General features: G+C 34.6%; 3 protein-coding genes across 3 annotated transcripts; all 3 read right to left on the reverse strand.

Moving 5' to 3' along the window:
• Nucleotides 1–8,375: 8,375 nt before the first annotated feature.
• On the reverse strand, nt 8,376–10,088 carry LOC122856402. The gene has a single exon (XM_044158074.1). The coding sequence runs from the start codon at nt 10,086–10,088 to the stop codon at nt 8,376–8,378; it is 1,713 nt and encodes a 570-aa protein (XP_044014009.1).
• A 63-nt stretch (nt 10,089–10,151) lies between these two features.
• LOC122856403 lies at nt 10,152–12,290 on the reverse strand. The gene has a single exon (XM_044158075.1). It carries the CDS (start codon nt 12,288–12,290, stop codon nt 10,152–10,154), a length of 2,139 nt encoding a protein of 712 aa, XP_044014010.1.
• Nucleotides 12,291–12,470: 180 nt separating this feature from the next.
• Nucleotides 12,471–13,520, reverse strand: LOC122856405. Its single transcript, XM_044158076.1, has one exon. The coding sequence runs from the start codon at nt 13,518–13,520 to the stop codon at nt 12,471–12,473; it is 1,050 nt and encodes a 349-aa protein (XP_044014011.1).
• Nucleotides 13,521–14,516: the final 996 nt, after the last annotated feature.

A 14,516-nucleotide genomic window follows, 5' to 3' on the forward strand; every position in this document is an offset into this window, starting at 1 on the left:
CTCATCAATAGAGATAGTTGGTCGATACTTTTTTTTCGATATTCTTTCAAAATATTATCGCCGTGTTATTGGGATCTGCACCCGTATTCACAGGGCAAATTTTCATACAATTTGCGGCGCAAGCGCCGCCAGTGGAGAAAAAAAGCTCTAAATTGTAATGCCCTGTGAATACAGGTGCTGATATATCGATATTCGATATTTTATCTCATCTTGGGGAGCCAATAGTTGTGCTGTATGTATAATACGTGAGATAAGTTGTGTGTGTGTGTGTGCGTGAATACTGGATAGCACTGGATAGTCACGATCACAAGTTCCAATAATTTACCCAGCACTGTCGTCTGTCACACATTACATATTAATGCTAGCTGACGATTAAATGTGGACGATTGAAATTTAAAGTAAATATAAAAGTAGTTCAATTATTTTTTTTTAATTTTTCACTAATAAGTAAAGCTTGCATAAATAATTTTTTTTACTCGGTGGATCAGTGCAAACATGGAAAAAGATCACAGCCAACACAAAGATGACCTGGTTACAATCAGAAACAAAAAAGTTGCTAAAGCACCATTTAAATATTCTCCAGACCTGCAATCAAGAAGCAATAAAATTGATGAGATATCTAAGCGTCGCATGCATATTTTAAAACGTAATACAGTTGACGTTGAGACATCTGGCTTGAAGTCCAGACCACTTCGTAATAAAGCCAAGAACAAGGTTTTTTATTTTTATTAAAAGCAAACAATTGTTATAAACAAATTGATAAAATTAGCCTGTCAACCTGTAATTAATTTTATACATATTTATTCATTATCAACAGGAAAATCAGAAGTCTCCTCGATTGTCAAAAAGTCCAAAATTTAAGGTTATGGAAGAATCAAATTCAGATTCAGAAGTTGCACATCAATCAAGTCCAAAACTCGAGGTTCGTCAATGTTTATCATTATCAACATTGTCAGATGATGCGAATCAGTTGATAAAGCGGGTATTTTTCTTTGTTTTTATACTTTTTATGCAATAATGTATATTATTTATTTATTAAATGACACTAATAAACTGCAATAACTTAATTTCTAAAATTACTAGAAAATTTCATCAGTAAGTTTCTATCAGTCAAGAAACTGATCCAAATCCTGCTCTGCAATCAACAAAACCTGGAGAAGGTTTGGTGGAACTTGGGTCAACAGGATTTTATTGTGTCATGAGTATCTACGATTATGCTATTTCTAATAGTGAGAGAAAAGAAACTATACTTGCTCGAAGACTCCTTGATGGAGTCATTAAACCTGAAGCCATTGCTAGATCAACACTCTCAAGACAAAAATCAAAGATTCAAGGGCGTAATCCGGCAGGAGCCAAACCTTGCATCCTGCACGTTGGAGATGTGAGAGCAATAAAAAGTATATGACTATTAATTATTATTCCTCTTTGAGCATTTTTTTGTGTATAAGATTGATTATGTAAAATATTATGGCTATTGTCATTTTTCAGCGTTTGCACGTGGATGGGCAGAAAAATACAAAGAAGAAGGCTGGACAACTCAAAGTGTCGATAAAGTCACTCAATCACTGCGTACACGCGTTAACAAAGTCAAACAATCGTTGAAAAAAGATCAACATTCAGCAGCATAATTATAAGTTTGGGAACCTTTGAATATTCAAATACAGTTGAGCGTGCCAATGTCGATTTCGGGGTTAAGACAAACACCTATAAACACGAAGCGTCCGTGAGGCTTGGAAAACCCGAATTCAAACCGAACGCAAAGGAACGAGCCTTCATATTTATATGAGTTAGTCTTAAACCCATGAAATTAACATTGGCAAGCTCAACTGTAATGTACTCATATTCAAAAATAAGTCAATTGAATGTTAAAAAAAAAAAAAAAAAATTGAAAAACAATCTTGAAGTATAAAAATTACTCAAGTTGAAACATAATCTACTTTCTTAACTATTCTTATAACTTTATCTTGTCATAGACTTAAGATTTAAACTTAGGTATCTTTAAGAGTTATCCAAAGATGTTGACTGAAAGTACAATTATTATAATAAAAATTATAAATTAAAACATAATTTCGTATAAAAATAAAAAAAAATTGTTATCTTTAAAAGTTTGGACTAACACATGTCATGTTTGATATTGGATGAAATAGTATATTTCGTTACAAGTGCCCACTCAGAGAGTGTGCTCTCAACGAATTTGGAGGGGCAAGCACGAGCCTTGGCGAGTGTTTCCCCTCCAAATGAGTTGTGAGCGGGCTCTCTGATTGGGCACATGTAACGAACCATATTTTATGTTACTAGGGACAGTGGTAATGATGTGTGAATTTCTAAAAAGCGCACTACCCCTCTTACGCTTTGAAAATTCACACATTATTCCCACTGCCCTTGTAACATAAACAAATTATATAACATTGTTTTGTGTATTGAAATGTATTAAATAAATCTTAAATTTCCCAAAAATCAAATAACTGTTTTAATAATATATAGCCACAAAGAAAAACTGCTACATAGAGTCATATATAATTGTATAAAATTATATAGAGTTGTATATAATTATGTACAACTATATACAATTATATATGGAAATCGGAAAATTTCATTTATATATAATTATATATAACCACAAAAAAAATCTATATATATATATATATTTATTTATACAAAAAAAATCTTTCTATATTTATATAAAATTATATATAATCATATATAAACTTTTTTCCGGGCAATATTGATGCCACGAAGGGCAAGTATATTAATAACGCTTTTTTTTATTCCCGTGTCCTAAAATTTTTTGTGGCGCCACTGATGAAAAACCAAGTTCTTTAGTAGTATGTGTGTGCGTGGCTACACACTAGCAAGCGAAGATTACATCGTACACTGAAGCCATGCTTGTGTTTATATCTGTGTGCTGCGCTTTTCGCAAAATTTTTGAATTTTAACGTTATCTATTTTTTAAACGCAACAGACGAAATACTAAAAATTTATATCAAAAAATTTGTCTTTTCTAGCACTACAAACTGATAGAAATTTAACGTTTTCTGTTGCGTTTTGAAAAAGTTATTAATAAAAATATGAGGTACCGCCTATGTCTTGCGTGTTAAATTTGTCAACTGTGACAGTAAATATTTCAAAAAAACCACACAAAAAAAAAATGAAAAAAATTAACAATGTAGATAATTATTCCATTTAAACATAAGATAAAAAAAAAAAAATCTGTTGCGATTTCAGATTTCCAGAATCAACCTTAATGTGAGTAAAATTAATTGTTTGACTTTGACTTTTGAAATTTCTTTATTCATTCATTAAAAGTACATGTATATTACATTAAGTGTTCGTCAAACGAGCCCCCGAAGGCATAACATGTAACAACTTGATATCAGTGAACAAGGACTTGAAGATATTCTTAATTCAAGTGTTAAAGATACATCATTACCAGCTGTTCCTGATACGAGTCTTCCAGATTTAGAAAAAGAACTTGAAGCTTAAATATGAAATGTAATTCAATCATTAATTTTAATTTATACTAATATATATATATATATATATATTAATATTATTTATTTTTTATTACAGGTGTTAATTTGGTAGATAAAAATACTCCAAAAAAAATTTAAGAAACAACAAATTTTCTTAAGAGAATGTGAGTTAATAATTTATTTTTCTCTATCTTATGTTTCAATAACACAATTTATGATTTTTAAATGTAAAAAATAAATATAAAAAAATAAATTATTAATGTTTTCATTTTTAAATTTCTATGAGGTTGAAGAGGATATATTGTTGATTAATTTGGTAGTTTATTGTTATTTATTTTTTCTATAGTGTATATTGTTTATTATAATAATTAGTTGTTCACCTGGAACTTTCAAAGTCGTTAACTGGCATCTGGCCAAGAATGACACCACCAGCACGACCTCCAAGAGTACCACCATTACCACGTCCAGCATTTTCTACTCTCAATGCCCCAGCACCACCATCAGCAAAAACACCATGACCAGTATGACCAGCAATACCACCGACTGGTACACCTCATAACATTTCTTCCCGACGAGCAACTCTCAAATCGATGGCATCAGCACCTTCAACATCATCAAGTTCCACAGCACCATCAAAATCACCACGATTATCACCAAGTGGATCATGAAAGTGAACTCCACGTAAAGCTGAAGCTGAAATTTCGTAGCCTTCTTGAAGGGCTTCTGCTTCAATCATATAAAGACTTGCTTGAGCTTGCTCGTGACGTTGAGCAAGATCAGCTCTGCGTCGTGCTCGGGATGCTTCCTCTCTGCCACGAGAACGCTCATTAGCTGTCAGTGTACTGAGGAGGGCCAGATAATAATAATAGTACCAATATAAATATAAAACAATTAATCATGGTGTTATTATTATAATAATCTTGTATTTAATAATTAACAGTCGTGAATAAATAAACTTTTATGTTAAAATAATGAATATTATAATAAAAATATATGTTATAATTATAAACGAAAGTAAATTGAAGGTTATTTTATTTTTTTGTTACAGATATCTTACAAAAACAAATTTTATTCATTATTTTAACCTAAAAGTTCATGTATTCACAACTGTTAATTATTTATTTTATTATAATTGAAAACTATTTCGTCATTGTTAATAATAATTAATATGCAAACTTACTTTTTGTTTTTGAGCCATGGTTTGTTTTTTTTTATTACCACTGCAAAATTATATATATTAAAATATAACAAAGGATTTGTGCTTGTGAACCGCATATGGCTGTGTTTACAATAAGCGAAAAGACTAGAGACCCTAGAATCTCTAGTTTTCTTGACAAGAAGCTTCGTTTACTCCGCGCAGTATAATCAATCAAATCAGCGATTGTAAAATTGTAAAATTATTTCATTATTCAATTATATATTTATAACATAATTTTTTAAAGACGCCGATGCATTAATTTATTATTTATTGTTGTGTAATAAAAAAAAAAGTTTCGACAGTTGAGCAGTGGTGTGAGTTAAAAAATAAATAAGTTCATTTCAAAGAAAAAAGAGGTCACTTTCAACTATTATAAACTTTTGGGTGCATTCCTAAAAAATTTTTTTTCGCTCTGGAATTTTACCCTGTAAAGCGGTGTCTCCACGCTTTAGAAATGCTTGCAAGATCTATCATTACTAGATAATTACTAGAATTTTGGTGGAAATCAGCTTTAAAAAGCCTTGCAAGACTATCACAGCCAATGTTCTATTTTTTCGTGCAAGAACTTGCATGAGATGTCTATAGCGTGGAGACACCGCTTTATATTGACGAAAAGCTAGAAACAGAACCAACGACGAAAGTGATAAAATCCCCTATGTAATTTTCCAGACTTTAAACATGTACAATAATATCTTCTTGTACTACTTTTGTGACAATAACAAACAATTACAAAGAGTCATCTTTTTGTTTATGATGAATTGATATAAATATTAAACATTTATCCAGGTTATTTTGTCAATAATTGGAGCCAAACGAAAAGAAATGTCATGTGCCAGTACTACCACTACAAGAAACATCTTTTTCCTATAAAACTTTGATCGGTATTATAGGGTGAAATCGCAGAGTGAAAAAAAAATTTTATTAAAAAAATGCACCCAGGAAGTTGATCCAAAATATTTATTCATTGAATTAAAAAAACGTTACTTCTGAAAGGTGTTACAAATGATCTTCTTCAAGTACAAGCCATGATGTATGATTTTTATCTATAATACAATAGTATGATACTTTCCTAACCCTGATGTTTGTCAGACAGACCACACCCTTTTTCCTTGTCGCCGTTGACATAGACTCGTCACACTTAAGATAACGTTTTGACATTCGCGTGATAATTTTAATGTGTTTTATTGTTTATAAAATAGTTTATTAAATATATTAAAGTGATTCACATCTATCTGCTGAAATATTATTTCATGTTAGAAACTTTTTAATTTAATTTTGTTGATAGTTATTCGTTTGTGTATGTTATTCCCCGTTCGACGTTTATCTAACCTATCTTTTTTGTCCATTTTGCCTACTTCCTATCTTTATATTATTTCCCAAGTTCCTTCATTAATTTCAGGTTAATTCTTCATTTTTTTTTCAGGATTTTTACTTTTTTCGAGAAAGTATTTTTGACCTTGTCAATAGTTTATTCTCTTTGTAGAAGAATTCGTTTCCTTGACAAGAGTATTTTTTCTTCTTCTTCCGAAAAAGTTTCCTTAACCTTGTCAAGAGTTTTTCTTTTTTTAGAAGAATTCATTTCCTTGACAAGAGTATTTATTCTTCTTCTTCCGAGAAAGCTTTATTGACCTTGTCAGGAGTTTTTTCTCTTTTTAGAAGGATTCATTTCCCTGGCAAGAGTATATTTCAAAACGTCTTAATTGTCTAAAATTAAATATATATTGAATATATATTAAAAAATTTAAGTCGTAATTCTTTTTATATACATATAATTTTTTCAACTAGAAAAAAAATGTCTGACTTCGATGAATTCGAATTCGATAGTAGAATCGTTTCAAGTTATGATTCATGGCTTTTCGCCAATTTATTGCATGAAAAATTCAATTATGAGTTTATACGCTGTTGGGCTTTCCAACATGTTGATCTCGTAGTACAAATACCGGCTAATAGAAAACATATTCAAATTGAAATGGAGGTATATTAATTAAAAGACACTTCCTGGATATCTTTGAAATGTAATTTGTTTATTGTTTGTATTGTATGAATGTGAGTGAATATGTTATGATGATTAACAACTATTTTAATGTATATGAATTATATAATTTTATATTTTGGCTGCTGAGTAATTGAGATGTTACTGCAGAGAACGTTAGTAACCGAATGCCTATTTTTTCGTACCCTTATGGTGAACTTCTTCCCATTTTCAATGAGTGGTGAGAAATCTATTTCTTTTGAACACAAAAGAGAGAAAAAATCTGTTTAGTTTATACTATTGCAAGAAGTTGTCTGGGTGACCAAGGTTATCCGAGGCCCCGAACTCCTTGCAATGTTTGTACAACATGTGCCGCATTTGCACGCTTTCTCTCTGTTGCTTGTCGACATCCCTTTGAGATGTCGACGCCAGGAATTTAAGGCAAGAGCGCTCAAGCCATTTATTTTTCTTATGAATTTGTCTTTTCACCTTGGGTTACAACCCTTAGTTTACCTGGCAGTGACCTCAAAGGTCTCTATTTAATTTTTTTAGTCTATTTTACACCGTGGGGCTTCTCTACAGTCGTGTCTCTCAATCAGTCATGCTGCCAAAATATTAGAAACTATTTGAGAAGCCGTCGTCCGACGGAACACAAATCTTACATACAGTAGCTTTAGATATTTCTAATAAGAACGCCGGTGGCCATTGGATATGTAGTTATTACGATGGTGATTTGATTCATATTTATGATTCCTTGAACAATTCAAAATTAAATGATCAAATTTTGAATATATGGCCAGCAATATATATTTTATTTATTACAAAATGATAGTTTCCGAAAATTTAACTCAGAAATTTATCACATGTTAAATGTTACAAATCCACGTGACAGTTATACTGTAAAAAATTATTTAAACAGATTAAGAGAGGGTGAGTTAGAAAGTGAATTGAGCTCTATATTTGGGCGTCTCCCAAAACACAAAACAATTTTGGAAAAAGCCAAGGAATAATCTTGGGTGTATGATAAGAGAATATGGTCTGGCTACATGGTTTCTTACTCTAAGTCCAGCAGAGTATTTATGTGATGATTTGATTCAATATGTTCGTGAAATTAATGCTCTATTCTTAGACAAGATGTTACCGGGTCAAGTAATTGCTGCAGATCCTGTGTCAGTTTCTCGCTACATGGATCAAAAATTTCATGCCATGTTAGATTTCCTTACTCAGAACGTAATCCACTTGGAAAAATTACTCATTATTTTTGGCGACGAGAATATCAAGGCCGTGGTATTTAACATTTCCATATATTATTATGGGTTGATAATGCGCCTATGATAGGTGCAAACGAAATTGAAGAAATAGTTGAGTTTATCCAAAAGTATGTGTTTGAGACTTGTTGAACTGTATGATTGTGAAACAGGAATAGGAATAGTTGTAGGCATTGAATAAGAACATCCGTTTTTAAGTAAAGAAAACTGTTTAACACTGTTATTTAATATAACTGAGGTTTATGTACATTTTATAAGTATTGTCGTTGTTTAAAATAATAATAAGTGTAAGATGAAATAACGTATCACATGTGCCGTAGATTGTATTAATCTTGGCACTTAGTCTGTGGTTTGTGAACGATCTCAAAGCTGATTTACGCTCGATATTATTGATCTGACGTAATTTACATGTATGTCAGAGTTTCTCAAACATTCCGCCCGCCATCAGCAAGTAATTTGCTGATTTATGTTGTACTTGGTGTGTAAAGAATGACCAGCTTGGCTATAGGTCTGGTTAATGTTGTTGTAGCGGTTTTCAGTTCTACCACTCGCGTGTGACCATCTGCTCCTGGAAATAGACGTGTTACTCTGGCTAATGGCCAGGTACCTGGTGGAGTTCGTTCGTCTGAAATAAGAACTAAAGAACCAATTAATATGTTGTTGTTACTATGATGCCATTTCGAGATAGATTGTTGTCTATGGAGATACTGAGTTGACCATTGTTTCCAGAATTGTTGTACTTGTTGCTGGATGAATTGCCATCTGGATAGCCTGTTAGTTTTTAAATCTAACAAGCTGTGTTCTGGTACTGAATTAAGTGATGAGCCTATCAAAAAATGACCAGGTGTTAGTGTCATTAGATCTGTTGGATCATCACTGAGTGGTTCTAGTGGCCTTGAATTTAATATAGCTTCTATCTGAGCTAAAAGTGTTACTGCCTCTTCATAAGTAAGCTTTGCATCCCCAACAGTACGTTTAAGATGAAACTCGGTAGACTTGATCAGGGCCTCCCATTTTCCACCCATATGTGGTGCTGCTGGAGGATTGAAATGCCACTGTATTGCGTGTTCTAGTGTCACTGTGTGAATCGATTCATTTTCTTTTGTGTGCTGAGTGAATAACTTTTTTAATTCACGATCTGCGCCGACGAAATTAGTGCCACAGTCGGAGTATATGTGTGCAGGAATTCCTCTTCGTGACGTAAATCGTTTGAAAATGGCTAAAAAGCCCTCTGTTGAATAGTCTGAAACAACTTCCAAGTGAGCTGCTGAAGTTGTCATGCAGACGAATGCACATATCCATCCTTTAACTATTTTTGCACCTCGTCCTTTCCATGTTTTCAGTGTAAGTGGTCCTGCATAATCGACGCCTGTGTGTGTAAAAGCTCGTGCAGGTGTAACTCTGGAGGGAGGTAGTTGGCCCATCTGTTGCTGGGCACGGATCCCCCTCTGTCGAGAACACACTACACATTTGAGCACGTGAGACTTAACACTTGATCTGCCCCCAATGATCCAATAACTTTGGCGAATATGACCAAGAGTTAATTGAGTACCACCATGGAGTGTCAAGTTGTGTGCGTGGTCAATTATTAGTTGTGTTACACGTGATACTCGTGGTAGAATTGCTTGATGTTTACTTTCGTAGTTTAACGGAGAATTTTCTAATCTACCACCAACTCGTATTATTCCTTCAGAGTCAATAAATGCTGTAAGCTTGTTGAATTGGTGAGCTGGAGAAAGTTTTACGTTTTTCTGGAGTGCATTTATTTCTGGACTAAAGAAAATTGACTGCGTTGTTCTTATCCAGTATTTTTTAGCTTCCATTATGGATTGGTGTTGTTGAACTGGCTTTCTTTTAAGCAAAGAAATAAATCTTATAACGTGGGACGTGATTCTAAGTAACTTTGTCCATGATGAATACTTGTGTACTAATTGCCAAGAATAATCTTTCTCAGCTTGCGTTGCAACTAACGTGATACCAGGACGAGCCTCTTGTTCGCATAACTCGTCGGCTTCGTGTTTCTGTTTTGGCCAGTGATCTTCAGATAGACGTAACCATGGCGGTCCATTCCACCATAAGTTACTCTCTTCTAACTGTTTTGTGGTGATGCCTCGTGAGGCACAGTCTGCTGGATTTTGTGTGCCTGGAATATGTCGCCAGTGTGCATGTTCGGTCATTTCTTGTATTTGTGTTACTCTATTACGGACAAATTCTTTCCAGCGAGACGGGTGTGACTTAATCTATGTTAGTGTTACGGTTGAATCCGTCCAAAGATGTATGCTTCTAATTTTAAACTGCAGTTGTGTCTGTGTGTGTGTAACTAATTTGGCCAATAGCAGCGCTGCTGTTAATTCCAGTCTTGGAATTGTGATCCGTTTAAGTGGTGCTACTTTAGTTTTTGAGCATACTAATGTGGTCTCGGCGCCGTTGGACGGTGTGTAAACTGTTAGATAGATGGCTGCAGCCATCGCTAACTGTGAAGCATCAGAAAATCCATGTAGATCAATAACTGTGTCTGACTTCGTATTGAACCACCTGGGTATGAAGAGTCTCGTCAGACTTTTCATTTCCTTCCTGATTGTTTCCCAAGCTGTGCTTATTGTTGTTGGTAATGTGTCATCCCAACCCAATTTGTTTAACCAGAGCTCTTGTAACAAAATCTTAGCTCTTATTATGACCGGTGATACAAAACCTAATGGGTCAAATATTGTCGCAACTTCCGACAATATTAGACGTTTCGTGTAGGCTCTATTGTGTTGTGACTCTGTAAACGTGAAACTGAATTGGTCGATAGTCGGTGACCAGTTGATACTGAGTATTTTGGTTTCACAATTGTCAAACATTGTTGTGGTACGTTGATTTGTTTCTTGAGAATTTTCATGGTGTGACGTAAAATGCCATTTTGCAAGTGGAAAACCACCCGCCATGCATAAAGCAGTTAGTTGTGTTACAATTTCCATTAATTCCTCCATAGTATCTGCACCACCAAAGATATCGTCAACGTATCTACCTTTTAATATTGGTGTGACCGCTAATGGAAAATTAGTACCTTCGTCTTCTGTGAGCTGAATTAGTGTTTTGTTAGCAAGATATGGAGCAGCTTTTGTACCATATGTAACTGTAGTGAGCTGGTACGGTTGCTCGTTACCGTGTTGATCTGTCCATAAAATACGTTGAAGATCCCAGTCTTCTTCGTGAACTTTGATTTGGCGGAACATCTTTGTGATGTCGGTAGAGAATAAGTGCTTGAAGGATCTGATCCACAATAAGACATCAGCAATGTTGAGCAATAAATTTGGCCCAGCATGCATGATGTCATTAAGAGACTTATTCGTGTCTGTGTTACAGGATCCGTTGAATACAACTCTGAGTTTCGTTGTGGTACTTGATGGTCTTAAAACTCCATGATGAGGAAGATAATAGTGTGCTCGTGTGTTATTTATTTTATCTGGCACTCTGCGCATGTGACCAAGTTCTTCGTATTCTTCCATAAAATTCAGATACAATTCTTTGTAGGTAGTGTCCTTTTCTAGTCTCTTGATTATTCTTTGAAGACATTTGTGTGCCGGTAAATACGAGCTTCCTAACACTGTACTAGATTTATTTACTGGTAGACGAACAATGTATCTTCCCGTTTCGTCTCGTGAATGTGTGTTTTTAAAGTGTTGTTCACAATCTTGTTCTTCTTGTGTGTAACTGTTAAGTTTTACTGCTTGAATTTCTTCTTGTTCCCAAAATCGTGTTAACAAGTTGTCAAGGTTCTGATTGGATATTATTGATCCTGACAGATGACTCTGGGTCATCCTTTGACAATTTTGTGTGACTTGTGTATGATAACTACCTCGTTCCTGCTCGAATATTATTGATTCGCTGCAGTGATCAAGATAATCATCTTTCTGGATGGATATTGGTCCCAGTATGAGCCAACCAAACACTGATAGTTGTGCAACTGGTTCGGTGTCACTGTGTTTGATAATGTTAGGCTTAATTATGGAACCATAATAATCGGCTCCGATTATTATATCGATGCTTTGTGATTTTAAGAACTGTGGATCTGCTAACTTTAGTTTGTTGATATGAGGCCAATCTTGTAAGTCGGCTCTGATATCAACTGCTGGTATTAGTGTAGTGATCTTTGTTAATATGTGTGTATCAATTGTGACTGAGATTTTTCTGTATTTACTTTCAAGTTTGACAGAAACTTTGCCTCTAGTTTTAGAGGCGTTTTTTCCTCCAATACCATAAATTTCAATTGATAATCTCGTACGTGATAACTGAAGATTGTGAACAAGTGAATCTGTAACGAATGACAGTTCTAATCCAGTGTCAATTAATAGTCTAACTGGATATCGTTGAGTTTCAGTAGATACAATAGCCATGGCAGTTGCTAATAATACTGACTGACCTAGACTATGTAAACACTGTCTCGTTTTGTTTGACTGGCTGTAATCGTTTGTGTGTGACTGGCTAGGATCTTTTGTGTGTGACTCGCTTAAAACTTTTGTGTGTAACTGGCTTGAAAATTCTGTGTGTGACTGGTCGACAATTGTACCATCTTCTCATTGTGTTTCAGATGTAGAAGAAGATGATTTTCGTTCATTTGATCGTGTATCTTTACGTTTGTCCGTTAAACTGGCGATTGGCTGTCTCTGAAAGACAATATTCAAATCACCACCGCGTAACATTTTGTGGTGATAGTGTTCACATTGATTGACACCACAACGTTTTTTACTGCGACAATTTTTTGAGCTGTGTCTTGAGAGGCAATAAATACAAAGTGCCTTGTCACGAACTGTCCGTAAACGGTAATCAGGATTCATATCATTGAATGTTTGACACATTGAGATATGATGATTCTTATCACAAGCGTCACAAACCCACGTAGTTGGACTGACACTTGGAGCTCTTGTGGTACTAGCATGTGCGTTGGCTCGCCTTGTTGTAACTGGCTTGTTTGTGGCTGATGTTTGCTGAGGTGTACTGCCCATTCCGTCTAATGTTCTGGCTCGAGTAGACATAAATTCAAGAACTTGATCCACAGTTGGATAATCTGTAGTGTCACCAAGAAGATTACCCCATTTTTCACGTGAATCTTCATCCATTGATTGTACAAGTGTGTTGGCCAAGATACATTCAGAGACTGAGCTGATCTTTAACAACTTCAGACTCTCGCGAGCTTCTCTGACTGTGTTTACGTTTGAGTGAAGTGACGCAGCATGTCGAGGTTTACACTTTGGTAATGAACATAGACGATCAATGTGTGACTGTGCAATAAGACGGTTGTTTTCAAACTGTCTAGTTAACAATGACCAAGCTGTTTCTAAGCTGCCTTCAGACGGTGTTATGTTACTAATTATATCAGCTGGTGTTTTAGCAACAGCCGTTTTCAAATAGTGTAACTTTGTTGTTTCTGAGATATCTTGACGTTTCATAACCATGTCTTGATACACTGCTTTAAAGTGTGGCCAATTTTTGTATTCACCAGAAAAACTAGGTAACTTTATTTCAGGTAATCTTGCTTGTTGTGTGACTGGTGTTTGAGCTGAAGCGGCTGCTGCAGGTACAACCTGTGGAACTGGCTTTAATCGTTCTTCAGCACGTCTTAACATACGGTTTAATTTGTTATATATATTTCGCTCTAGTTTTTGACAGTCTGACTTAATATAGTCATGATTAATCAAACATGCAGGCCATTTTGACACGAGAAGTTTGTGCTCACTCCTCATGAATATCGTTTGCTTGTTGAATAGTATCAACTATCTCTAAATATACTACATGATCCTGATTTAACTCGTATTCATGAAAGAATGATTCTAGTGCATCAATTCTTGCGTTTTGTAAGCTAACATTTAAAACAAGATCCGGAGACAACTTTGAAGTGTTACTTCTTGTTCGCGTGTTTCTGGGTTTGTCTGCAGCAGATTCACTTCTCACAGAATTGACAGATCCTGGATTGGAGTTGAGTCTAAGGAATGGTTTTTCAGGCTGATCCTTTGGAATCTCAATGCTCTCTGAGCTGTCTACTACAGACATGATGATAGACTAAGTGTAACTTGTGTCACTGGAATTTCACTTAATTTCTGAAATAATTTTGTCACTGAAGTGTACTTGTAATGAAACTTAAGCTGTCAACTGATAAACTCGTAACTGATTTCGGACTTGTCTTAAATTAAGAATAATATTGTCAAAATAATGAATTTAGACTGTCTGATGTGTTACTGTGTCACTGGCAATATTTGAAACTCAAATTTTGTCACCAAACTAAGTTACACTTGATTGTCACTAAATAAGTCACTAGTGCCACTATAACTTTGATAATCTACTGTACGATACTCGAAGTATTATTGTCAAGTAGAAAACCTAGTAATAATCACGTATTATACAATGTTACTATGGAGCATGGTAATTTTACGGGTAAATACTCACTGTGTCCGTGTCACGTATAAAACTGTAAATAACCACGTAAATTACTAAGTAAGTTACGCACGCGATTTTAACACTCGCTGCTTTCTGATAGTCTTGTAAGCGAACACGACCACCGGTTGAATGACTGCTTATGCGATTTTCGGCACTTTCTAACCAATGAATTTCTTTTTTCAAATTAA

The sequence above is a fragment of the Aphidius gifuensis genome, linkage group LG5, assembly GCF_014905175.1.
Source record: "Aphidius gifuensis isolate YNYX2018 linkage group LG5, ASM1490517v1, whole genome shotgun sequence".
Lineage (NCBI taxonomy): Eukaryota > Metazoa > Arthropoda > Insecta > Hymenoptera > Braconidae > Aphidius > Aphidius gifuensis.